The 27,810-nt window shown below is 40.0% G+C and overlaps 2 protein-coding genes across 3 annotated transcripts; both read right to left on the reverse strand.

Moving 5' to 3' along the window:
• Positions 1–2,502: 2,502 nt before the first annotated feature.
• Positions 2,503–20,784, reverse strand: LOC120461266 (aerolysin-like protein). 2 transcript variants are annotated; one of them, XM_089131763.1, is made up of 2 exons: positions 20,711–20,784; positions 2,503–4,103 (listed from the first exon to the last, which is right to left on the reverse strand). In XM_089131763.1, the coding sequence occupies exon 2, from the start codon at positions 4,084–4,086 to the stop codon at positions 3,139–3,141; it is 948 nt and encodes a 315-aa protein (XP_088987889.1). In that variant the 5' UTR covers positions 4,087–4,103; positions 20,711–20,784; the 3' UTR covers positions 2,503–3,138. The 2 variants fall into 2 exon arrangements, with proteins under 2 accessions (XP_088987889.1, XP_039505360.2); XM_039649426.2 differs by lacking the exon at positions 20,711–20,784 and adding an exon at positions 9,349–9,486.
• On the reverse strand, positions 16,206–20,803 carry LOC120461273 (aerolysin-like protein). The gene is made up of 2 exons (XM_039649442.2): positions 20,711–20,803; positions 16,206–17,487 (listed from the first exon to the last, which is right to left on the reverse strand). Exon 2 carries the CDS (start codon positions 17,468–17,470, stop codon positions 16,523–16,525), a length of 948 nt encoding a protein of 315 aa, XP_039505376.2. The 5' UTR covers positions 17,471–17,487; positions 20,711–20,803; the 3' UTR covers positions 16,206–16,522.
• Between the last annotated feature and the right edge of the window lie 7,007 nt (positions 20,804–27,810).

The following is a 27,810-nucleotide window of genomic DNA, read 5'->3' on the forward strand; positions in this document are numbered from 1 at the left end:
AGAGTTTGCTGGACGAACTGATTAATTGATTGTAAGATTAATTTAGCCAAGTCAAGTTAATCCAAATTAACTGACCCAAATATTCATAATTAAATCATAACAAGTTATTAGGCTATTGATTAATAATAAATATTTCCTAAAGCCGAGTTCCTTACACTTAACTTCTGCCACTAAAGATTGCTTTATCAATAAACTTCCTATCAGTTTCATCATCTCCACATCTTGGATAGCTGTCCCAGTATCTGGTGTATGTTCCCTGGTGTCCACTAGAGGTCCTCCTTCCCCACGGTGTCATTCGCTTTAGGAACTGCATTCCCCACAATCCTCATCTGCGCTCATCACTGTTCATCAGCTGTTCCCCATCATGATTGTCATGTTCTGTGTATATATACCCTGCCTGTTTAGTGTTTGTTATATGTCACTACTTTGGAATTGTTGCCTGTTTCTTGTTCTGTTTCTTTCTTGGATTGCTTTATGGATTTTGACCCTTTTATGATTACGGACACCCATTAAACTGCGTTTGGATCTATCCCTGTTTCCTGTGTGTGGGTTCATGACAATAGTTGAGAAGAACTTGATATTGCAACAGTTAGGGCTATATATTATTGCATTATATCAGATTAGAAGACTTATAGTTGGCCTAATAATTATAGTAGCTTTATTATAGTCTTGTTATATTAATTAGATAACATTATTTGGATTGCTTTGGATTTTGGGGATCTGGACTAGACTGCTTTTTGTTTTGGATTGCCCTTTTGGATTTGCTTTTTGCGACTCTTCCTTTTTCCTGGTAATGGAGCCAGCAAGAAAGAGGACATCCTCCCCTGTCTGGACTCAACAGAACTATTTTGTGCAGTTTACTTTATAAAACTCCCTCCCCCACAAGCTCTGTACTCAATAGGGGGTTAAACGGACATCATAAGTCTGCTTGGGTTATTTTTTCAGAATTAATTAATTTGTCTGTTACTTCTTTGAACAGTAGCTAGGTGTCACTAGTGAGAGTTTTGTGTAATGAACCTTTGGGTGAAGCAATGGGCTGTGAGGTCTCGGGGGTTCAGGAAGCCTCATTTTGCCATCACTACCAAAACGGCAATCCAAAAACATAAACACAAATGAGAAACAGGCAAAATACACAGCACAGATGTGTGAGGCCCTTAAACAAGGACTCCGGGACTAGCACTGCACTAAATACACAGACATTAACAAGGTTGTGGGAATGAACAATGAGTAACAGAACGATGATGGGAAATGTAGGACAAGAGGACCTCTAGTGGTTAACCAGAGTAACACAAACCAGACATTGTGACAATCAGGGTATCACAATTCACTACTCATCCAAGGATGGTCATGGTGTTCCTACCCCCTTACTCCTATTGAGGAGTATTTGTCCACTTGGAGGGGGAGAGTGTATGAGCATCAGGCTCAAGATTAGAGGTCCCTGCTCCATGCTGCCTATGAAGAAATTACAGGAGATCAGTGTAGGGGGTGGTTGCGACATCCACGCCGTTCCTCCCCTTGTTGCATCGCAAGGGAGAATATACGCTAATAATAAACTGCATTTTTGAAAACAAGCAAATTAGGTTCCCCAGTTGTTTAGTCTTGTATTTCATGAAGAAGAGTTCAATTCTTCATATTAATGTAATATAGTAATATAAAAAAAATAAAGCTGTTACACTGACATGGTTTGTGACCTTCTGATCAATTTCAGTGATCAAGTATTAGTTCTTCTATATTTAATTGCAATTTTCTTAGGTGTTTAGGGGAACAATACATTCAACATGTTTTAACAGTTTTTCTCCATTGCTTTCTTGAAACATGCTCAAAACTCTATCTAGTTCAGAACAACACCATGGTTCACCTGCAAAAGCTCATACCTCTCCAACAGTTCACTCATGTGTCAAAACTAAATTCCCTTCCCATTTAAACAGTCAGTGCCCCCAAAATGCTTTGTCCCTTTGGCATTGTGTAAAAAGTCAAAATGTTTAGATGTTTTGTCACTATGGCAGAGTACCATTGAAATATGTCCACCTTTCAGTCAGCCCAGTCCTTCATTGATGGTTACTGTACTGTTTTTTGTCTAGCTAACAAAATACAATTCTGTATAACACTGAAAAAAGAAAGAAGATTTTAGGGTAAGAGTAGCGTCCAAGATTTGACATCACACACTGCACTCATACCGCCAAGGAAAAGGTAACCATTATCATTCACACGCATAAAGTAACTTCCATAGATCAGAGGAAAAAGAAAATATATACACACAAACAAAAAAACAATGAAAATTATGTGCAGCCTACAGTGCTGGAAATAAAGCTGGAGTTTCACAACTAGGTCTCCACTGGCCACCGTCCTCACCCTCCCGGGCCCGGCCATCTGTCTGGCCACAGTTTCTTGTCCACATCACAGTGTAATTAACCCCTTCGACGTCATAGTTTCCCACTTTTAAAAACGAGTCGTTTTCACAGGCTGGTGTCAATAAAAGCTTTTATTGGACTAACAAGGACGTTTTCAGTTCTGAAACTTACAGGATATTCTTATAATATGATGACCTCTTAGATGTCAAAAGCTCAAGGAAAATTTGATTTCTCAGTTCATCACCCCTTTAAGTGGTGTTCTGGCTGACGCACTTGAGTGAACTTGGTGATAAACCCAGAACTAACACATAGACTGAGTGTCTACCTATTCAACCCGGTCTCATCCCAAGACGTCATATAACTGATGTTTTGGGACGTTTTTTGACCATACGTCAATATTCGCCTTTTTAGGGCCCCCTTAAACGTCAGTAGATTAGGTTATGGGATCCTAACTCTACCCCAGACCTAAACTTAACCAGTCACCTAACTGACGTTAAAGGTAAAGCGTCAGTTGTATGACGGCCCGGGATCGCCATCTACCGACGTTTAAGGGGGCCCTAAAAAGGCGGATATTGACGTATGGTCAAAAAACGTCCCAAGACGTCATTTATATGACTTTTTGGGATGAGACTGTGTTAACCTATTATCTTCACAACAATTTATTTATTTATTTTATTTCCCCTGAACACCCAAACACCAAAAATACGATGAGACCTGAAAGTAAAGTTACACGATTGACAAAATTAGAAGCAATCAAAGAATATTACATGTGCAATCTGGCTTGACATTACAGAAGAGATTCCTTGGTCTCCACTTTGATATCAGTGTAAGTGACTCCTTTGTATGTGCCCTTGGTTCTATAGGCAAACACACTGCCGTTCTTGCAGGTCATCTTCACTGTGCCGGTGTAAGGCAGGTCAAAACTGGCTCTGCCAATGGTGACGGAAACGTCCAGCTTCTTCCCTGGTGGCACATCTACTTCTGTAGACAGAGTTTCGGTTCTCTCATCTGAGTGCTGCTGACCATAAGTGCTTTCAATTCCCATGGTGACACTGAATCCTGTAGAAACTTCAGCAAGCCCTGGAACCCCAGCCTTCACTTCCATACTAAATGTTGAAGATAAACTTGCACTCACAGACCATGAAGATGTCTTAGTTATTTTCTTTGAGCTTTCAACTTTTTGTTTTTGAGTGGTGGAGGAGTCGTTCCTGAAGCTGAGGGATTTGATTTCTTCTACTGCCACCTTCGGTATCAGTTGGTGGATAGTGGGATAGTGGACATCGGTGAGAACTGTTGATTCAACTGCTTTGAGAAACAAGAATCCCATGCAGTCAATGTCATGACCATCTCTTCCTACAACTCCCAGACAATACCCAGAGCCGACATCAATGGGATATTCGGTTTTTAAACCCCAGCTTGTCATCTGTACAAAAAACTCTTTCCCCAGACTGGTCCTGAATTTGATGGCTCCAAGACGTGTTCCTGCTCCGTTCCCCCACAGGGACAGTGAGGTGAAACACTCACCAGGTGTAAACTTGTACTCTTGATACGGTCCAGATGGCTGTCCAAAGGTTTCGACTCTCCCATCTGAAAGCCAGACCTTGACTGCCTTCACCTGCCACCCTCCCACCCAGACTCCGATCTTCTCTAAACTGGCTCCGTTGTTATGACCAGTAAATGAGAATGCATCACCTCCGTTTCCACCAATAAGCTCTAGATTCATTGTGTCGGACATCTTGGAATTAAATCGATCTGAAAATAATAACAGATCAGAATGAACATCAGCTTTACACTTTATTGCAGTGTTTCCCAGCCCAGTTTCTGGAGACAGAACAACAGTACACGATTGATTTCATTTATTAATTGACCCATCCATTTCGGGTCTTGAAGTATCTACTAATAAGCTGACTTGAATCAGGTATGTCTGAATCATAGACTGTAAAAAATATGGACAAATAAGCGTCTGTGACGTCACCCATAGACTTTCTGAAGAATGGTTATGAGGCCGTTTATGGGGAGTATGGGAGAATACAGGATACAGAGGTTGTATAATGTGTTGTTGTCAGGTAAGGTGTTATATGTTGATGTTATATTTCCACTTGAGCTTATTTCAACACGAATAATAACCATTCTCGGCTCGGAAGTCTCAGCACCATTTGGTTAACCATGCATGTTGTGACATCGTCACTCAGGATTGGTCGCTTGTCTGTTGTCTGGCTCTATGTGCGCTATTTGAGCGTAGTAAACACAAGTTTTATAACAAAATATCCAATCATTACATCAAAATATACAGCCGATCACTGATATTATAAAGCTTGGAAGAGCCGGAACATTTTTTGAATATATCTCAGATTGTATTCATCTGAAAGAAGAACGTCTCGGTTACGGATGTAACCCTCGTTCCCTGAGTAGAAGTGACGGAGAATGGGGGTTTCGCATGAAAGCCAATCCTCTTCGAGTATTTAACAACGAGCCAATGGCATGAAAATGCCTTGTGGCTGCGGAATTTGCATAGCGTACTCCGCCCTACTCCGTGAGTATAAAAGGAGGAAGTGAACGCAACCGCAGTATGTCTTCGCTGAGGAGCCAAGGCTGAACCCAGCGATACAGCTGAAGTGGCAGGGAGACGTAACGTCTCCGTTCCCTACTCAGGGAACGAGGGTTACATCCGTAACCGAGACATTCCCTTTCGTAGTCACTTCGAGTTACGTCAGAAGTGACGGAGAATGGGGGTCAGTACCATCACGCCATCTTCAAGCTGTCTTCCAGTGCCCTGCGAAAGTCTGGACCCCTGCACCTTACCTTTTTTTTTTTTCAGGGATCCCACTTTGACACAGGATTACCAAGGTACACTGGGAAACATATCCCTGAAGGGACATGCTACCAAATGCCTACCGAAGGAGGACTTACAAATACACATATGGCCGCAAGGAACGCAAATGGAGATCACTGGAGGACCAACCGCAGGTGGCTACTAGAATTTAACTCCAGGGGTGGCAGATGGCTTGCCAAGGGAAGACACATGCTCAGAGAGGCTTACAGTGGATAATACACATGAGACAGTTACCATGGGAAACCGTGCACATGGAGGCACCTAGCCAGCATCCAGAGCAACAGCAGTGGTGCCCGCATCATCGGTGCTGGAGGACTCAAGGCTTCAACGGAAGACACTGAGGAAATATCGCACTTATCCAAACCGAGGAGTGGAGTGGCGAGCAAGCGAAGACACCTAAGCGGGTCCAGTACTGGCGGAAGCGAGTACGTGAGAGGACACCGGCTCAATTCGCAGATTATAGAATCTCGCGAAGGTGTTTGGTGTCGCCCAGCCTGCAGCTCTGCAATTGTCTGTTAGCGAGGCGCCGTGCGCTAGAGCCCAAGAGGAAGCCACACTCCTAGTGGAATGGGCCGTCACACCAAGGGGGCACGGACGGCCTTGCTGCTGGTAAGACAAAGCAATGGCGTCCACTATCCAGTGAGACAGCCGTTGCTTTGAGAGAGCCCTTCCCTTCTGGCTCCCCCCATGACAGACAAGAGCTGGTCTGAGGTCCTGAACACCGCATTCTGTCGACATAGGTGCGGAGAGCACGTACCGGACAGAGCAGTGCAAGGCTGGGACTGCCTCCTCCAGGGGCAGCGCTTGCAGGTTCACCACCTGGTCCCGGAAGGGAGTGGTAGGAACCTTGGGCATAAATCCAGGCCGGGGTCTCAAGAACACGTGAGAGTAAGCCGGCCCGGACTCCAGGCACGCTTCGTCAACGGAGAGTGCGTGCAGGTCCCTTACTCTCCTGATGGAGGCCAATGCAATCAATCAGGAGTGCTGTCTACATAGGACAGGGTAAAAACTCTACCGACTGCAAAGGCTCCAGGGGAGGCCTCACAGAGCACTTAGATCTACTGAGAGGTCCCCAGAGGGAACGAGGGGAGGGAGGCGGTTTTAGTGAGAATGAGAATGGCTTAGTGAGAATGGCTTGAGGAGTGAAGAAATCTCTTGGCTCCGAAGCGAAAACATACTGCGGTTGCGTTCACTTCCTCCTTTTATACCCACTGCGTGGGGCGGAGATACGCTATGCAAATTCCGCAGCCCCAAGGCATTTTCATGCCATTGGCTCGTTGTTAAATACTCGAAGAGGATTGGCTTTCATGCGAAACCCCCATTCTCCGTCACTTCTGACGTAACTCGAAGTGACTACGAAAGGGAATGTCAAATACATCGAGGATGTAAATTTGGTAAATTATGGGCTAATTTTCATTTTTGGGTGAACTATCCCTTTAATGCAGTGTTAGCAAATAACCGCATATCTCCGCAACACTTCATTGTATACAGACCAAACCTGTTATTTGCCATCACAAGTATAACCTGAGGGAACATGCTGTGTTTTGGTGCAGCGCCAACTACTGGTCCGGAGATATGAAAAATGGGCATTAAATCCTATATTAAATTTATAATGCCCAAAAATGCTTAAATGGTCTCGTTAGATTCGGGGCGGCATGCCGAGTCCAATGATATCGGCCAATTTGAATTCTGTAGTGAAATGTGTTATTTTATGGACGCATTAGTGAGTTACAAAACTTAATATGAATCATTGGCATGATGCTCTGAAGGAGCCTGAGAAGTTTCAAGCCAGCGCCACCTAGTGGTTAAAGCACATAACTTTGGATTTGTTTGACTTATTTTCACAAAGTCATCTCTTCAGATTCCCGAAACCTTGTCGAGTACCACAATACCAAACATTCTTGGTTTTACCTTATGATTCGTGCAATGTTTTGATTAAGTGTTCAAACAACCTTTGCGAATATAATGGAAACCGTTTCCAACCAGGATTCTTGTTTTTGTACGCGTTCATGAATCGGTTTGAATGAAGACATCTTGACTCTTAGCTGAATAATATACATTTGTTTAAATATTTACTTCCTTTAATTATTATTTTGGAAGTTGTTATTTTTGTGGGGGGGGTTTTTACACAACAAGTGTTCTCGTCGCTTGATAAACTTATAGTAGCCACTGTAGTCAAATGGAATATTTAAACATTTTCTTCAATGACTTTCTGGGCCGTAAAGTTTCGATCCCTTAGGCAGCCTATGGAGGACTGATCCAGCTCTCAGATTTAATCAAAAATATCTTAATTTGTGTTCCGAAGACGAACGAAGGTCTTACGGGGTTGGTACAGCATGCACTGTAAAAAAGAAAACGACTGAATCTGTTAAATCTAATCAATAAAATTGAGGCAACAGATTACAATCAATATTATTAATTAAATGTAATAAATTAGAATGGAGTAATAATTAACCAAACATATTAATTAAAAGTTAACCATTTAAAATGACTAAAATTTACTAATTTTTCTAAACAAAAATATCGGAATAACAGACTAACGTCAAAGATTAATTAAGAACTCTTTTTTATTGTAATCATTGAAGACACCTGATGATAACAAGCAGAATCACCGAAGAAGAAAACCGAGAATTTTAAGTCACCATTATAGAGATCAGTGTGTGTTTTAGTTTGGGTCTTGACCCTTAAATTATTAACTTTAGATGTTGTTTGGCTGTTATACGTGAATTATAATAGCCAGATGAACAAATAGAAAAGGTGATCTGATGGTGTTGGTTGTGTTTTACCATAATCATTATTTCACAATCATTTGACCTGATCTATGAACTCACATAGAGTTCAGTTTAGGTTTACTTAATTAATTATTGCAGCAATGTCCTTGAGCAGTATAATATTTATTATGATTAATACAAGGTAATTCATAGATTTTTTTTATAACCTATATCAAATACAAAAATAAAACTTTGCTCTGATTTAATGTTTAGACACACAGATATATAGAATTAGCCTGTGAATCTCAACAACGGTGACAATAATAGCGCATGTTGTAGGGCAGTCTATGTGCCACCAATCAAAACTCATTCATGGCTCCCATCATGCATTGCTGCATGAATAAATAATGAGCTTCTGTTCAGAGGTGATATCTGTTTGTCACCATTGCTGAGATTCATACGCGAATTCTTGATGTCTGTATGTGCCTCCATAAAATAATTTCTGAAGTTATCTTTTTATTGTTTTGATCATTTGGTTTCATTGAAAATGCTAAAAAAAAAGATGATGCTGTCCAAGGCCAATGATGATATAATTTATAAAATTAACCTTAGTCAAAAACTGAGCTCTATATGAGTTCATTGGTCAGCTCAAATGATTGTGAAATAATGATTATTTAAAACTCAACCAACACCATCAGATCACCTTTCCTATTTGTTCATCTGGCTATTATAATTCACGTATAACAGCCAAACAACATCTAAAGTTAACAATATAAGGGTCAAGACCCCAACTAAAACACACACTGATCTCTATAATGGTGACTTAAAAATCTCGGTTTTCTTCTTCGGTGATTCTGCTTGTTATCATCAGGTGTCTTCAATGATGGTAATGAAAAAAAAAGAGTTCTTAATTCATCTTTGACGTCAGTCTGTTATTCCGATATTTTTGTTTAAAAAATGTGTAAATTTTACTCAATTTAAATGGTTAACTTTTGATAAATTTTTTTTGGTTAATTATTACTCCATTCTAATTTGTTAAATTTAATTAATAATATTGATTGTAATCTGTTGCCTCAATTTTATTGATTAGATTTAACAGATTCAGTCGTTTTCATTTTTACAGTGTGGGGGTGAGTAATTAATGACTTAATTTTCATTTTTGGGTGAACTAACCCTTTAATAGCATTTCTTCAGGTGGTATGACAGAATTCATTAGTTATTGATTAACTAACAATCATAAAATTATTTTACATACTGATTAGTTAACACATCTTCCTTAGTAATTAACAGCGGTGAAGAAGTAGTTAATGAAGAATTGCCCATCAGTTCTTCAGTAATTCCCTATTAGTTATGTAAGAAACGTGTTACCCCATGAACTAGTGCTATACATGCGCAATTTAGTTGGATAATCTCCTGTAGAGTGTTTGAAACAGTTGAGTGACAGTATACTTACATGAATGACCGCAGTCTGAAAGTCTTCTCAAGAGCAGCTCGTCTGGTCAAAGCTGGAAAAGTGAGATGTGTTTGGAGAGTCTGCTGCTAAAATTGAGCTCTGAAGGGGACAGACAGTCTAAAATACACCCGAGTTAGTGTAATCAGCTAACACACACACACACCCCGACTCCCCCAATCTCACTCAAACACAACCTTTGGAATCGTTCCCAGTCAGACTTTTTTCTTTTTTTTAAAAGTTGCATTTTTTACCATTTAACAATTTTTTCTCGGCCCCCAGAATATTCCTTTGTATGAATATCTGAACATGCAATATATCAAAATAAAGAACAAACCCTTTTCAGATGTATTCTATCTGAATGCATTCTTTTTGAATGTGGGTAGGTTTCATAAGCATGCATCGAGTAAAAAGCTAAAAAAAAAAAAAGTTTATTGCGAAAGACTTCATCCAGATCATGTTTAGAACGGTGATCACTTTCTTTAGAACACAGTTCTGTATGCAATAAAATTACAAATCGTTCCAAGCACGGATTTAATTTTGTCACATATTCCTCCTGGATCGGTACTGTTCACAAGAAATACAGTTTTTAAACAAAATGCATTTTTATGGACACCTGCACATGATATGCAAGGAAACAAGTAAATAGTAAGCAAATCAAGGGAACAAAATAGTAAATCTGGCCAATTATTATTATTATTATTATTATTATTATTTTTCATAAAAGCTATTGTAACCTGGAATAGATGTAACTGCAATAGCCATTAGGAAGTTTCTATGATGCAAGACCTTTATCCCTGTAAACTCAAACTGATAATAATTCAAGAACCTGTTTTAGTAATATAAACATTCTAACAAAAGTTTAGGTCTGAGTTCAAGTATGCATGCAAAAACATGCAAGAGTAGAAGTAGTATTTTAACTAGTCACCAGATAAGCAGAGGTCAGCCTCGCCTAACCATCAATCACTACTATAACTCAACTCCAGAGTCCAACTATGGCCACAGTCACTCCTGAACCAGATAAACTACATATTCAACATCACACAAACATCCTGACAGGGGGAAGATGGAGATACGATCTGCAGAACATATGCCCTCGGGACTAGGAGCAGGTTTCAACACACCTTTCCAGACAGAATTGAAGCTAAGAGAAAATCAACAGAGAGTTAATAAAGATAGCTTGCATTATTGCTTACAAAAGCGTTCACAATAATTCACCAGTCAGCACTTTTAGGCGATCTTGATTGATCTGAGAAATGAATGACTCCTTAACGTTTAAGTAAGCACTTCATTGTTGCACAACAAGATAAGGTTCACCCAGAATGAACATTCTGTCAAAAGTTGTTTTTTTGTCCATTTAATTGGTCAATAGTTGTTATAAAAAAACTATACCAAAATCTATTTAAAATACATATGTAAGTATACTTCAAATCCATTTATGCATATATCACATAAGACTACTAATATGAAATTATAATTAAACTTTATTTGGAGTATTTCTTTATTGCACAAGGAACATTTCTTAATGGCTAAAATATGTATTAATCTCAGTATTAAAATTGATTGTATTATCTGTGTATAATATCAATCTTTAAATGCAAGATGTTTAAAGTGTAACTGAAGTATAGTCCCACTTTAGCCCAGTCCTCCGCTCTACTTTTGCATATAAAAAAAAAAATAGTTCTTGTGATTTAGCAGACTTTAAGTATATCAATTTAGTTAAACAAAAGTATATTCATTATTGTATTCATCCATCATTATTATTATTGTATTTATATTATTTTATTTATATTCAATTCACATTTATTTGTATAATGCATAGCGTTACAGAAAAATGCATGAGTTTACAGTGATCTGTTATCAGAGGTGACTTAGTCCATACAAATCACATAGTTAGCTAACAATGAATTCATTTAAACAGTAGGCCTATACAAAATACATGTTTTCAAATACATTTTACTATTTATTTATTTTTTTACACGGAAGTGATACAGGATTTGAGGAACGCGATGTAAATGACAGAATTAGTATTGTTGGGTAAACTATTCCTTTAATGTACAGAGTTCAGTTATTTTTTGGAAATAGAGAGAGAGAGAGAGAGAGAGAGAGAGAGAGAGAGAGAGAGAGAGAGAGAGAGAGAGAGGGGGGAATGGCTGTTAAAAAAACAAATATTTGGCATGTTGGGGCTCATTCCAGGAATTTGGAATTAGTTCCCATTGCAGTTTTTAATAAAAGTTGCAGAACTCTTCTTTGTCAGTCACCCCTGGGCTTAGGAACGTAAACTACTTAAACGTTGTGTTGGCTTATTCTTGAAACTAAACAAAAATAATAATTCCTTTGGAATATCACATTTCCAAATTACTACAACTAGTTAAAAATATCTACTTCTCGTTAATCCTTTTGTATAGGTTTGAATTCATATTTGCATTCAGACCTAACTTTTTATCGGAATGTTTATGAGTGTGAAACTTGCTCGCTCTTGACTGAATCATGTTTGTGCATTATCATGCTGAAACATGAGGTGATGGTCGTGGATGAGTCACACAACAATGGGCCACAACGCTGACATCAGCAAACCACTCACACACACACGACACCACATTTACCGTCTGCCATCTGCCCTATACAGTGAAAACCAGGATTCATCCGTGAAGAGAACACCTCTCCAAGTGCCAGACGCCATCCAATGTGAGAATTTGCCCACTCACGTCGTTTACGAAGAGTCAGGTGGAGACCCGATGAGGATGACGAGCATGCAGATCAGCCCTGAGACGCTTTCTGACAGTTTATGCAGAAATACTGTGGTTATGCAAACCGATTGTTTGGGTGGCTGGTCTCAGACGATCTTGGATGTGGGGGTCCTGGGCTGGTGTGGTCACATGTGGTCTGTGGTTGTGAGGCCGGTTGGATGTATTGCCAAATTCTCTGAGAGACGGTTTATAGTTGAGAAATGAACATTCGATTCACAGGCAACAGCTCTGGTGGATATTCCTGCAGTCAACATGCTAATTGCACAATCTCTTAAAACTTGCAACATCTGTGGCATTGTGCTGTGTGTAAAACTGCACATTTTAAAGTGGCCTTTTATTGTGGACAGCCTAAGGCACACCTGTGCGATAATCCTGCCGTCTAATCCGCATCTTGATACGTCACACCTGTGAGGGGGAGGGATTATCTCACCAAAGGAGAAGTGCTCACTAACACAGATTTAGACAGATTTGTGGACAATATTTGAGAGAAATATGCCTTTTGTTTACACAGAATAAGTCTTAGATCTTTGAGTTCTAAAAAAAGAAAATGGGGGAAAAAACAAAAGTGTTGCATTTATGATTTTGTTCAGTGTAGATTATATATTACATTATTTTAATCAGTTATTCTCAGTTTATCGGCGACCCCTAACCATCACCAATCTGCCCTGCTGCACAGGCTCTACTTCAGCCGGAACCGAATCATGTGAAGTGTTCACTACGCTAGGCGCATCCAAAACACTATCTAAAGATCTAGCTTTCTTACTATCCTCAATTAAACTTTGGATGCGTGTCTCTAATTCTGAAAACTTCTGAAAACAAGACCAAAGGTGACAGTAGTAATATTGAATATTTCCCCTGAACACCCAAACACCCCACCAAAAATACAATGAGGCCTGAATGTAAAGCAACTGATATATTGCAACTTGTGCATTACATGTGCAATCTGGCTTGACATTACAGAGGAGATTCCTTGGTCTCCACTTTGATATCAGTGTAAGTGACTCCTTTGTATGTGCCCTTGGTTCCATAGGCAAACACACTGCCGTTCTTGCAGGTCATCTTCACTGTGCCGGTGTATGGCAGGTCAAAAGTGGCTCTGCCAATGGTGCCAATCTCCAAATTATGACCAGAGTTGGATATTAAAGGAGAACTCCGGCGAACAATGAACCTTTGGTCTAATAAATCATCGGTACATAGTCAACCGTTCTCTGAGATTTGTTTTCATGATAATCGAATGTAAAGAGTTTTATCTCTAAAAACTGTTTAGCGTATAATGCTAGTAATGGGGGCATTAAGTAAGCAAAAAGAAATCGCTAGTTAATACCACTAACAAGGCTCAAAATAGTCCCACACTAACACAGAAACATAATGAGGCTCCATACATGCAAAACGAACCATTGAGAACTGTGTAAGTGTACAGACCGTTTAATAAGAAGATACTTTATGAAGACGCGTAAACAGACAGGAGTCATCTTAAAAAATAGTCTCGATAAGTCAATCCCCGAATGCCTTGCTGAGTGATCTGAACTGTATGAAGTTCAGCGAACTTCTGAACTGTATGAGCGGCGTTCGGGATCAACTTATCAAGACTATTTTTTAAGATGGCTCCTGCCTGTATACACGAAGTGAACTGTCTTCATAAAGTATCTTCTTATTAAACGATCTGTACACTTACAAAGTTCTCAATGCTTCGTTTTGCATGTATGGACCCTCATTATGTTACTGTGTTAGTGTGGGGCTATTTTGAGCCTTGTTAGTGGTATAAACTAGCGATTTCTTTTTACTTAGTCAATGCCCCCATTACTAGCATTATACGCTAAACAGTTTTTAGAGATAAAACTCTTTACATTCAAATATCATGAAAACAAATCTCAGAGAACGATTGACTAGGTAACAATGTTTTATTAGACCAAAGGTTCATTGTTCGCCGGAGTTCTCCTTTAAGTCTGCTTTTTAAAACAAATAAAGAACCAATGTAGAAAAAGAGTTATCATGGGCAAACAGCGGGAAACTCTGTATATTCATAACATAGCCACTTTTGTCTCAAGATCTTTTGAGTGGATTGGCTGAAAATTTCATTTGATGACCAAATCTGTCACAAATTGCAAAAACTGAAGATTTTGCAGCATACAATTGGGGATGTGACAGTGGCTCTAAAGGTCTTGTTTAATTATGCCCTTGATGAGCCCAGCGACTACTGGAGAATGAGAGGGCTGGAGCATTTGACGTTTGGGGAATTTGTTGATTCCCTGGATCGTTAAGGGAATCCACCATGAAGTGGCAGCTATTGTGGCAGCGTCTCCAGAGGCGGTTATTCCCACACCACCACAAGGCTCCCTTCCCCACAAGTTGCTTCCCCTATTTCGGAGACCCGGTTCGGGTCTCAAGCCCGGTTGTCCAGGAGGATACGACTTCGAGGGTCTCAAGCCCGTTGGTCCAGGAGGACCCGACTTCGGGGGTTTCAAGTCTGATGGTCCAGGAGGACCCGACATCAGGGGTCTCAAGCCTGGTGGTCCAGGAGGACCCGATTTCGAGGGTCTCAAGCCCGGTGGTCCAGGAGGACCCGACTTCAGGGGTTTCAAGTCTGGTGGTCCAGGAGGACCCGACATCAGGGGTTTCAAGTCTGGTGGTCCAGGAGGACCCGACTTCAGGGGTTTTAAGTCTGATGGTCCAGGAGGACCCGACATCAGGGGTTTCAAGTCTGGTGGTCCAGGAGGACCCGACTTCAGGGGTTTTAAGTCTGATGGTCCAGGAGGACCCGACATCAGGGGTTTCAAGTCTGGTGGTCCAGGAGGACCCGACCTCGAGGGTCTCAAGCCCGGTGGTCCAGGAGGACCCGACTTCAGGGGTTTTAAGTCTGATGGTCCAGGAGGACCCGACATCAGGGGTTTCAAGTCTGGTGGTCCAGGAGGACCCGACTTCAGGGGTTTTAAGTCTGATGGTCCAGGAGGACCCGACATCAGGGGTTTCAAGTCTGGTGGTCCAGGAGGACCCGACTTCGAGGGTCTCAAGCCCGGTGGTCCAGGAGGACCCGACTTCAGGGGTTTCAAGTCTGGTGGTCCAGGAGGACCCGACTTCGAGGGTCTTAAGCCCGGTGGTCCAGGAGGACCCGACTTCAGGGGTTTCAAGTCTGGTGGTCCAGGAGGACCCGACTTCAGGGGTTTCAAGTCTGGTGGTCCAGGAGGACCCGACTTCGAGGGTCTTAAGCCCGGAGGTCCAGGAGGACCCGCCTTCAGAGGGTTTCAAGTCTTGTGGTCCAGGAGGACCCGACTTCGAGGGTCTTAAGCCCAGCGGTCCAGGAGGGCCCGACTTCAGGGGTCTCAAGCCCGGTGGTCCAGGAGGGCCCGACTTCAGGGGTCTCAAGCCCGGTGGTCCAGGAGGACCCGACTTCGAGGGTCTTAAGCCCAGCGGTCCAGGAGGGCCCGACTTCAGGGGTCTCAAGCCCGGTGGTCCAGGAGGGCCCGACTTCAGGGGTCTCAAGCCCGCTGGTCCAGGAGGACCCAACTTCGAGGGTCTCAAGCCCGGTGGTCCAGGAGGGCCCGACTTCGAGGGTCTTAAGCCCAGTGGTCCAGGAGGACCCGACTTCAGGGGTTTCAAGTCTGGTGGTCCAGGAGGACACGACTTTGGCGGTCTCAAGTCCGGTGGTCTAGGAGAATCGGACTTCGGGGGTTTCAAGTCTGGTGGTCCGGGAGGACTCGACTTCGAGGGTCTCAAGCCTGGTGGTCCAGGAGGGCCCGACTTCAGGGGTTTCAAGCCCGGTGGTCCAGGAGGACCCAACTTCAAGGGTCTCAAGCCCGGTGGTCCAGGAGGACCCGACTCGTCTTACGGCAATCCTTCAGTCACTTTGGTGCTTTCACGCTCTGCACTTTCCTTTCTCTCATGGCATCAACAACACAGCTGACAGAGGTAAATACACGTGCTAGAAGAGTTACTTAAAGTGAGTTACTTTAAGGGTCAAATCAAATAGAAAGAGCACATTAAAGTTACAACTATATGATTTAAGCACATTTTGTCACTTTTAAGGTCTGGTGTAAAGACTCATGTTGCTGAAATGTTCACCCAATAGAGAAAAGTAATGAAAATATGAAAATAATTAGAGTGAAAAAAATGCAACCATTGCAACACAGGGTTTATTTCAAATTGTAAAGTATTGTTTATTCAATTTCATTTTAAACACAGTATTACAGAATCAGTCTGGTTTATATTTTAAGATTATTTTTAAGTGATTACAAAAAGTATGAAGCTATATGACTATATTTCTATTGGTATTATATAAGGTTATTTGAAGACAAGACCAAAGGTGACAGTAGTAATATTGAATATTTCCCCTGAAAACCCAAACACCACACCAAAAATACAATGAGGCCTATATGTAAAGCAACTGATATATTGCAACGTGTGCATTCCATGTGCAATCTGGCTTGACATTACAGAGGAGATTCCTTGGTCTCCACTTTGATATCAGTGTAAGTGACGCCTTTGTATGTGCCCTTGGTTCCATAGGCAAACACACTGCCGTTCTTGCAGGTCATCTTCACTGTGCCGGTGTATGGCAGGTCAAAACTGGCTCTGCCAATGGTGACGGAAACGTCCAGCTTCTTCCCTGGTGGCACATCTACATCTGTAGACAGAGTTTCGGTTCTCTCATCTGAGTGCTGCTGACTATAAGAGCTTTCAATTCCCAAGGTGACACTGAATCCTGCAGTAACTTCACCAAGCCCTGGAACCCCAGCCTGCACTTCCATACTAAATGTTGAAGATAAACTTGCACTCACAGACCATGAAGATGTCTTAGTTATTTTCTTTGAGCTTTCAACTTTTTGTTTTTGAGTGGTGGAGGAGTCGTTCCTGAAGCTGAGGGATTTGATTTCTTCTACTGCCACCTTTGGTATCAGTTGGTGGATAGTGGGATAGTGGACATCGGTGAGAACTGTTGATTCAACTGCTTTGAGAAACAAGAATCCCATGGCGTCAATGTCAGAACCACCTCTTCCTACAACTCCCAAACAATACCCAGAGCCGACATCCATGGGATATTCGGTTTTTAAACCCCAGCTTGTCATCTTTGCAAAAAACTCATTCCCCAGACTGGTCCTGAATTTGATGGCTCCAAGACGTGTTCCTGCTCCGTTCCCCCACAGGGACAGTGAGGTGAAACACTCACCAGGAGTGAACTTGAACTCTTGATACGGTCCAGAACCGACTCCAAAGGTTTCGACTCTCCCATCTGAAAGCCAGACCCTGACAGCCTTCACCTGCCATTCTCCCAACCAGACTCCGATCTTCTCTAAACTGGCTCCGTTGTTCTGACCAGTAAATGAGAATGCATCACCTCCTTGTCCACCAATAAGCTCTAGATTCATTGTGTCAGACATCTTGGAATTAAATCGATCTGAAAATAATAACAGACCAGAATCAACATCAGCTTTACACTTTATTGCAGTGTTTCCCAACCCAGTTTCTGGAGATACAACACAACAACAGTACCCGATTGATTTATTAATTAATTGACCTATCCATTTGGGGTATTGGAGTATCTGACTCGTCAACAGGTCTCAATAGTCTATTTTTGTCATTCAAGCGGTAAATGTTAAACGCTGAACTAAACCGTCCGCTTGGTGTTTCCAGGGTTTAAACAAACACAGGTCCAAGCAGCTTTTGGATTTGAGTTTGCTTACCTTTAATTTATAATAATTTGTTACATCTATATAGCGCTTTTCTGGGTACTCATTTCGCTTTACATGGAAGGGGGAATCTCCTCAACCACCTCCATTGTGCAGCATTCACCTGGATGATGCGGCGGCAGCCATATTGTGCAAGAACGCACACCACACACCAGCTTTTTTGCGGAGAGGAGACAGTGATGAAGCCAATCGGTATATAGGAATGATTAAGAGGCCATGACGGACAAAAGGGCAAATTTGGCCGATCACTGACATTACAAAGTTTGGAAGAGCCAGGACATTTGATTTATATAACTCCAATTGTATTCGTCTGAAAGAAGAATGTCATATACACCAAGAATGACGTGAGGGTGAGTAAATTATGGGCTAAATGTAATTTTTGGGTGAACTATCCCTTTAATGCATGCACATGTTTTACATAATGTTTGCAAAAAAGTTGTGGTACTAATACTCTGCAACAATTGGCTTTATGCACAGCTGCACTACTTCCTGAACTTAAGCCAGCTCCTTGTTTCCCGTCTGCCATTATTGGCCAAACTTGATTAATTCAGGTGTGTCTGATTATTGTTGCCGTGACTACTGAGGTCAGGAACACCTGGATTAATCACTTTCTCCAATAATGGCAGACTGTAAACAAGGAGCTGGCTTAAAGGGATACTGCACTTTTTTGGAAATAGGCTCATTTTACAACTCCCTCTGGGGGAGTTGTAAAATGAGCCTATTTCCAAAAAAAAGTGGAGTATCCCTTTAAGTTCAGGAAGTAGTGCAGCTGTGCATAAAGCCAAAGTATAGAGACCAAACTTGGTATTTGCCATCACAAGTATAACTCATGCTGTGTTTTGGTGCAGTGCCACCTACTGGTCCGGACATATGCAAAATGGGCTTTTTTGCTTATAACTTCTAAACTGTTTGCCCCAAAAACCTAAAATGGTCTCGTTAGATTCGGGGCGGCATGCCGAGTCTAATGATATCAGCAAATTTGAATTATGTGGTAAAATGGGTAATTTTATGAATGCATTAGTGCGTTACAAAACTTAAGGCCAATTTATACTTCTGCGTAGGGTGCGCGCAGTAGGTACGGCGTAGCATACGCACAGACGCGTCCCATACCGCGTACCCTTCCGCGTTGCCTGACGCGCACCTCTTCAAAAATGTAACTACACGTCGCGACGACGCGGACCGCAAGATCGGTGATTGGTCGGCTTGGTAGCATCGCATTTCCTCCTACGCATTTCCGCACGTACCTTCTCACGCATTTCCACACGTACCATCTCCTCCGACGTCTTCTCTCATTTCTGCCTTTCAGTTTTAGTAATTTCACTAAAGTGAACTGTTTTTCCACCTCAATAAGCTCCAACTCCAACATGATCCACTCTCTTTCAATCGCTATTGCTTGTAGTAACCTAGCCGCGAGGAATCTAAACACAGTGGAACTTAAAACTCTCCGCCGCCAACTAGCGTTTCGGAGCAGTACTGCAGAGCAACCAAGACCTGAACGCAGAAGTATAAATGCTCATAACGGCGTCGCCTACGTGCGTAGCCAACGCCGCACATTACGGCGTACCCTCGACGCAGAAGTATAAATTGGCCTTTAACATGGATCATTGGCACGATGCTCTGAAGGAGCCTGAGAAGTTTCAAGCCAGCGCCACCCAGTGGTAAAATCAAATGTTCACATGCTTATAACTTTGGATTTGGTTGACTTATTTTCATGGGAGTCATCTCCTTAGATTCCTGAATCCTTGACGAGTACCACGCTAGGTTTTCCATTATGTTTTGTGCAATGTTGTGATTAAGTGTTCAAACAACCTTTGCTTAAATATCGTAAACCGTTAACGACCAGCCAGCAGAACATTACAGTCACGTGGCGTCGGCGATGTCTCGAGTCGGGTAAAATTTCTAGCCAGTATCCTTCAAGTCAGCTGTATAAAGTCGAACAAGTCTAATGTCTAAATCGGGCTTTAATTGGATATGAACGGTTATGTTTGGATATGATTTGTTTAATAAATCCTACTTCTTGTTTTCGTGCAGATTCTCTAATCGGTCTGAATGAAGACAATGATGATGTCAATGGGAAATCTAATGAAATAGTGAACAGTTCACAAATAATATACGTTGTTTAAATATTTACTGCCTTTATTATTTTGGAATAAAAGTAAAAATGTGTAAAAACACTTAACTTGATTACATTTCTACTTGGTTTTAATAAACATAAATTTACATAGTTATAGCAAAAATGTATAAATAGAATTGTATTGTATTTGGTCTCTCTTTTTTATGTAATGTTTATTTAAAATTAGTCGTTCATCAAAATTATCAAATCTTTTTTGATTCATTTGGTTCATTCAACGAATAAAATGAACGAAATGACTCGAAAAAAAAATTCATTCTGATGAACGAGTTCGAACAGGAGAGTCACGAAAAAAAATGCACAGAACAGAGCAAGGCGAGCATTTGAGCTTATAAAACTTAAACTTTTTTTATTTCTTTTTTTAAATGACAGATAGTTTCGCTAGAGAAGACCCTTATCCTGGAATGTTTTCATCAAAAACCTAAACTTCTTTTCGACTGAAGAAAGAAGGACATGGACATCTTGGATGACATGGGGGTGAGTAAATTATCAGCAAAAGTTTTTTTTAAAGTAAACTACTCCTTTAATAACCAGGAAAATTAGGTGTAACAGACTTACATTTACATTTGATATACAGTAGGCTATCTAAAAAAAAATAAAAGCTTTTGCCTCCTCGTATTAAAACACCACTAGTGTAATATGCACATAAGATTTTTGCATTTAAACAGCATGCCAAAACACGAACTCTTGCTATGCACAGCGGTGTGAAGACTGTGATAGTTGGATAATCGTATGCAAAGCAATAGAAACTGTTAATAAGCTATCTTAATTCAAGTGCCTTTGAGTGATAGTATACTTACATGAATGACTGCAGTCTGAAAGTCTTCTCAAGAGCAGCTCGTCTGGTCAAAGCTGGAAAAGTGAGATGTGTTTGGAGAGTCTTCTGCTTAAATAGAGCTCTGAAGGGGACAGGCAGTGCCTAAAACACACCCCGAGTCAGTGTAATCACACTTAAAACACACCTAAAACACCCCAAGGTGATTTACTGCTAATCAAGGAACCGAACCGGCTTTACTGATTTGATGCGGATAACAATATCGTGCCCAGCCCTATAAAGACAGTGTCATTCCTCCCTAACTCACCCCCAACACAATCTTTTGAATTCTTTTGACCATTTCACAAAATGTGCATGGCCCCCAGAATATGTACGGATATCTGAACATGCAAAAAATCAAAAGAAAGAACCAACTCTCTCCAGTTTTATTCTAGCTTAATGCATTCTATTTTATCAACACTTGAATGTGGATATTAATAATAAAGCAGCATTTTGATTAAAAAGCTGAGACAACAGAACCGGAACACAACACAATATTTAATAAAGTCGTAGTTTTTGTTATTTTTGGACCAAATATTTTCTTTGATTCTGACTTATTTCATTTTGCAATTTTATTTATTAGAAATGTATATTCTGTTCTAACTGAATTCTGTAAAATAATTGTTTATTTTTTTCGGTGCATCGATGTTGCGCTGTACTTAGAGTCTGCTCGCAGTGGCAATTCAGACGATTTCATCGATTTGCATACACTGTAAAAAATTATTGATGGTTTAACTTAAAAAAGTAAGTAACCTGGTTGCCTTAAAATTTTAAGTTGATTGAACTGGAAAAAGTGAGTTAATACAATGAAGGAGATTAATTTAACCATCAGAAACTCAAAATTATATGTTATCTGAACTAAATAAATTATTATAAAGTTGATTTGACAAAAGAAAATATGTTGTGATTACTACACTGTAAAAAAAATATTGTTGGTTTAATTTAAAAAAGTAAGTGACCTGGTTGCCTTAAAATTTTAAGTCGATTGAACTGGAAAAAGTGAGTTAATACAATGAAGCAGATTCATTTAACCATCAGAAACTCAAAATAAGTTATCTCAACTAAATAAATTATTATAAAGTTGATTTGACAAAAGAAAATATGTTGTGATAACAAATCTTGAAAATATTTTTTACAGTGTATGAAATGCAAATCCTGTCTGCAGTTATTTATGTTATTTCTTAGTTTTATTGATCCGAATTGTTTTTATATTTTATTCTATATCTTTGTGTGATGTTATGTGCATTGTGGCTTTTACATACATAGATGTATTCATTTTACACTGTCACAAAAAATAATTTGAGTACAAAAATAATGTACTTTACAAGAAAACCATCATGTCACTAGCTGGACTGAGTCGCTGTGTTGATGGGGATCTGGACCAGGGACGTACATTTACAATCGTTCAAAAGCACAGATTTCGACTCGCTGTTTGTATTTTCTAATCTTGATATTGGAGCTCCACAATTGAAGAACCTGGATCGGTGCAATATGGCATAATTCAGCTTCCAGAATGTGCTGTCAGCGCCAGCAGGCCTGTAAATCGTGCACGCGATTTGGCCAACTATTATTATTTTAATTTTGTTTCATGAAAGCTGTATGTACAATATTGTCACCTGGTAATGTAACTGCAATTGCCAATTAGGCCATGCAACTGATGATATCCCATGATAAACTCTTTAAACTCAAACTCAAAAAAAAAATAATAATAATTCAAGAGTCTGTTTAGTAATATAAGTATTCTAATAAAAGTTTAGGTCTGAGTTCAAGTATGCATGCAAAAATATGCAAGAGTTGAAGTATTTTTTTAACAAGTCACCAGATAAGCAGAGGTCAGCCTCGCCTAACCATCAATCACTACTATAACTCAACTCCAGAGTCCAACTATAGCCACAGTCACTCCTGAACCAGATAAACTACATATTCAACATCACATAAACATCCTGACAGGGGGAAGATGGAGATACGATCTGCCGTCGGGACTAGGAGCAGGTTTCAACACATCTTTCTATAACTTGCATTGTTACTAACACAATCATTCACCAAGCAGTCAAACACTTTGAGGAATTTTCATTGCAGCAAAGAAGACGACCTGAGATATGAATGCGTCCTGAAAGTTTAAATAACCGCTTCACAAGAGTTATTTCACATTATTTCACAACAAGACAAGGGACATTTCACCCAAAATAAACATTCTGTCATCATGTATTCTCTCCCTCATCTTTACAAAAACCAAATCTATTTGTTCAGTGGGCTCCAATAAACACACATTTCTTAATATTATGCCTAAAATGTGTTTTAATATTACTATCAAGAATGATTGTATGATCTGTTTATAATATCAGTCTTTAAAGTTCCACTTTAGCACAATCAATGTACTTAAGTATCGGACCTCATCTCTAATTCTGCAAAATTGAAGTTTTTTTTTTTTTTTTTTTTCAATTTAGCAGACTTTAAGTATATATACATTTAGTAAGCCAAATATATTGCAGGGTATTTTCATTATATTCATTCATTATTATTATATTATTATATTAATATTCAATTGACATTTATTTGTATAGTGCTTTTCACAATGTATATCGTTTTAAAACAGAAAATACTTGAGTCCACATTACAGTTTACAGAGATCTGTTATCAGAGGAGACTTTCTGCAAGTTATGTATTTCAGAAATGCACATATACAAATCACAAAGTTAGTTAACAATGTATTCATTTAAACAGTAGGCCTATACTATTTTTTAAAAAAAAATTGGTTTTATAATTTAACAATTTCTTGCTTTTTGTTAGTTTTTATTCATTGTAATTTCTATAAACATTTTACTTTTAAAACATAGGTTTTACAAGATCACCATCTTCTGTTATATGTGTAGTGATGGGCAGATCGAGGCTTCGTGAAGCAATGAAACAGTTGAACCAAATGTGCCGTATTGTGGCGAGGCTTCGAATTGATCTGACACCCTTCTCCACTGGGACACCTAGTGGTCGCTTGCAGGTGTTGATCTGAAACAACCTTGACAACTAGTGTTTTTTTTTTATTTTTTATTTTTAATTGTAGCTATTTTTCTAATATGTAAAGCTTGTAACCATAGGCTCCTCACTGTGCAGAATATTATTTTGGTCCTGATAAATGAATAATAAAAGAAATCAAGCCACAATCTCTCACTTTTTATTAAATCATCACTATGCAAACATAAACATATAAAAACATACCAACATCATATTATATCAAACCTGTTTAAGCTTATTAAAAAATAAGTAGTATTTTTAACGAGGTAAAATAACGAGTTTTCAGTCCCAAAGACGAAATATAAGTTGTGAACGACCAAATAAATGACAAACTATAAGAGAGAAACTACTTTAAACAGAAAAAAAAAAAGTTTGACAGCTTTGACACTTCAGAGCGTCTCCAAAGTCACATCTGTTCCAAAAATGATAATTAAGGTAAATTAAATAATTGACTATACACAGATCAGTATTATTACTCGCATCGTCACAACGGCTATTTTTCAGATATCTGAAAGATGATAAAATGCTGAATGGTTTTATCTTCACTCATGGAGGTTGATTTGTCTATGGTGCATACTAGGGATATTTAGACCCCAGTTTCATATATATATATATATATATCCAACTCGACCCACTCTGAGCGGGCCTCGAACCCGGGTCTGAGGGGTTACATTGGTGCCGTGACCCGGATGAGAGTGAGGTTTAGGGGGTGAGTGTAACGGAGGCCAGCTAGTAGTTGTTGTGCGAGTAAACCTCACTCCCCTGGTCTTAAAAGGCGCTCTAGCGACAGACGCTAGAGGCTGTAGTCTTTAGCCTCCTTTTTAGAGCGCCCGACTCTCATGCCGTCGACCCGGGTTCGAGGCCCGCTCGGAGCGGGTCAAGTTGGACCCGGGTGGAGGGGTTACATATATATATACTTAAACACATGTAACCTACTATTTTAAACACTTTATTATCTTTTACCTCTTAAAGAGATAGACTAAATTGAGTTCAAAGAAGATCTAGTCTACATTTCTCTTTTTCATTCCTGGAGTTATGGTAAATATGCCATGCTTTAGTTTAGTGGAAGATTTCTGTTCCCTAGATGAAAACAAAGACCTTTAACATGAAAATGGCATCATGAAATGCCCACTATAACCAGTAGATGGCAGCAGAGGACTGGTTCGCTCATTCAGTGGTGCAAGGATGATGTCACTTTGTAGGCCAACCAGCAGTTCGCATCACACTGGTTCCCTCAAAAACTCAACAGGCTTTTGAATTATTGCAAAAAATAAGCTCTGTAATTAACAAAAGTTTATGATACTTGCACATTTTGTCCAACGAAAACCCCATTCAAAAACCCATTGACTTCGGCACGATGGATTCAGAAGTGCTAAAATGTTAAACAAAGTGATGTCACCTGAACCACTCTATTTGCCATTGGCCATTGCCACTAGTTTCTTTCATGTTTTGCTTTTAGATTTATCATTATAAAAAAAATAGCTTCAATAACAAATTATTATTGCTAATAAGTAAATACTCCATTAAATACTTGTTTTGTTTTTTTTATTTAACAAAAAATAAAATTAAACCCATGTTTAGTCTGCATTGACTCTATGGCACTTAAAGGGTTAGTTCACCCAAAAATGATTTTTTTTTTCCAAACCTCTATGTGTTTATTTGTTCTGCTGAACACAAAGGAAGATATTTGGAAGAATGTTTTAATCAAACAGATCTCATTCCCCATTGACCACCATAGTATGTATTTTTTTTTTCCTTGATTGACTACCTATTGCCTATTAGAAAGGCATTGACTCCACTTTTAATTAGATGCATATTTGATCTGAGATTTGCTTCTTTCCATATGGATCTTTCACTGTGACAACATTGCCAATCAGTCAAACATTATACACATTCAACAACAACAACAAAAAAAAGTAATATGAACTGTAATAGTTATATTTTATTTGATTTCATATTAAGTATTAAGATAACATCAAATTCAATCAGTTGCGTCTCAATCTGCAGTCATTTATTTGATGTGTTCGAGTTTGTCAGATACATTTTGCTAAGCTGAGGGGTCTGTGATCATCAGAACAACCATCAGTTTTGCATTTTGACTCAACTCAAGAAGAGGAAGAGGAAGAGGAATCGCTGCTGTCGTCTTCGCTGCAACTTTGATTCCTTTCTTCTCTGAGTTTATTTCTACGCTTTTTTCCAAACTGTGAACGATCCACCGGGTAAGGTTGAGGCTCAGTGTAGGCATACTGATTCCCATCTACCTGGTAAGGTTGAGGCTCCGTGTAGGGATACCGATTCCTAGGCACACGACGAGGTTGGGGCTCCGTGTAGGGATACCGATTCCCAGGCGCACGACGTGGTTGAGGCTCAGACTCAGTGTAGGCATACTGATTCCCATCCACCGGGTAAGGTTGAGGCTCCGTGTAGGGATACTGATTCCTAGGCGCATGACGAGGTTGGGGCTCAGTGTTGGGATACTGATTCCCAGGCCCACGATGTGGTTGAGGCTCCGTGTAGGGATACTGATTCCCAGGCGTACGACGAGGTTGGGGCTCAGTGTAGGGATACTGATTCCCAGCCATCTGGCGAGGTTGACGCCCAGCCATCATAGGGAATAATGTTTAAGTTGCCAGTGAAGTTAGCTGTAAGCACACACATTTAATTTTATGTTTTGTCCATTTACAATCTCAGATTCAACACGTTCACAAATACTCACAAATACAAGTTTAACAGTAATGAGGTCTGTTTAAAATACCTAAACATTTTGTTGGAACATTCATTCTGCAATATAATAGATATTAAAAATTAAAGGGTTAGTTCACCCAAAAATGAAAATTAAGTCATTAATTACTCACCCCCATGCTGTTCCAACCCCGTAAGACATTCGTTCATCTTCAGAACACAAATGAAGATATTTTTGATTGAATCTGAGAGCTGTATCACTCCTCCATAGACTTCCTAAGGGACTGGCTCTTGACGGCCCATAAAGTCATTAAAGAAAATGTTTAAATATTCCATGTGCCTACAGCGGCTCAATTATAAGTTTATCAAGCGACGAGACTACTTTTTGTGCGAAAAAAAAAAACATAAATAACGACTTTATTCCACTATTCCATTACTTCCTTATGGGCGCATGCGCGAGAACTGAGATAACGACGTTCTCATTCGTCTACTTCTTGTTACCGGCTGCTCCGCTTAGGAGTTTTACCGCCCCCTACCGTATAAGATGACGATCCATATATATATATAAGCGCTCCGGATTATAAGGCGCACAGCACTGACGTTTTTTGAGAAGATTAAAGGCTTTTAAGTGCACCTTATAGTGCGGAAAATACGCTAATTGAAAAGAAAGTTTTGTGCTTTCAGCTATATCAGCACATTATCTTATACGGTAGGTGGCGGTAATACTCCTAAGCGGTGAGCAGCCGGTAACAAGTCGAAGGAGAACGTCCTCGTCTCAGTTCTCGCGCATGCGCCCTTAAGGAAGTAATAGAATAGTCGAATAAAGTCGTTATTTATGTTTTTTTTTCGCACAAAAAGTAGTCTCGTCGCTTGATAAACTTATAATTGAGCCGCTGTAGGCACATGGAATATTTAAACCTTTTCTTTAATGACTTTATGGGCCGTCAAGAGCCAGTCCATTAGGCGGTCTATGGAAGAGTGATCCAGCTCTCAGATTCAATCAAAAATATCTTCATTTGTGTTCCAAAGATGAACGAAGGTCTTACGGGGTTGATACAGCATGGGGGTGAGTAATTAATGACTTAATTTTCATTTTTGGGTGAACTAACCCTTTAAGATTGACATGTAATTCGACACTGAAAATTCTATAGTGTGAGGGCTGTCAAATTCAGTTCCTGGAGGGCAATTGTCCTGCAGAGTTTAGCTCCAGCCCTCTTAAACACACCTGATCCAGACAATCAAGCTCTTTAGGATTACTAACTTCCAGGCAGATGTTTTCGAGCTGGTTGGACTGGAACTACAGGAGATTGATTGGCCCTCCAGGACCAGAGTTTGACATCTACTGTAACTGTAGTGAAAAAATAATCGTTTAGATAATATGATCAACTACACCCA

The sequence above is a fragment of the Pimephales promelas genome, chromosome 1, assembly GCF_988280905.1.
Source record: "Pimephales promelas chromosome 1, fPimPro1.hap1.1, whole genome shotgun sequence".
In the NCBI taxonomy this organism is placed as follows: Eukaryota; Metazoa; Chordata; class Actinopteri; order Cypriniformes; family Leuciscidae; genus Pimephales; species Pimephales promelas.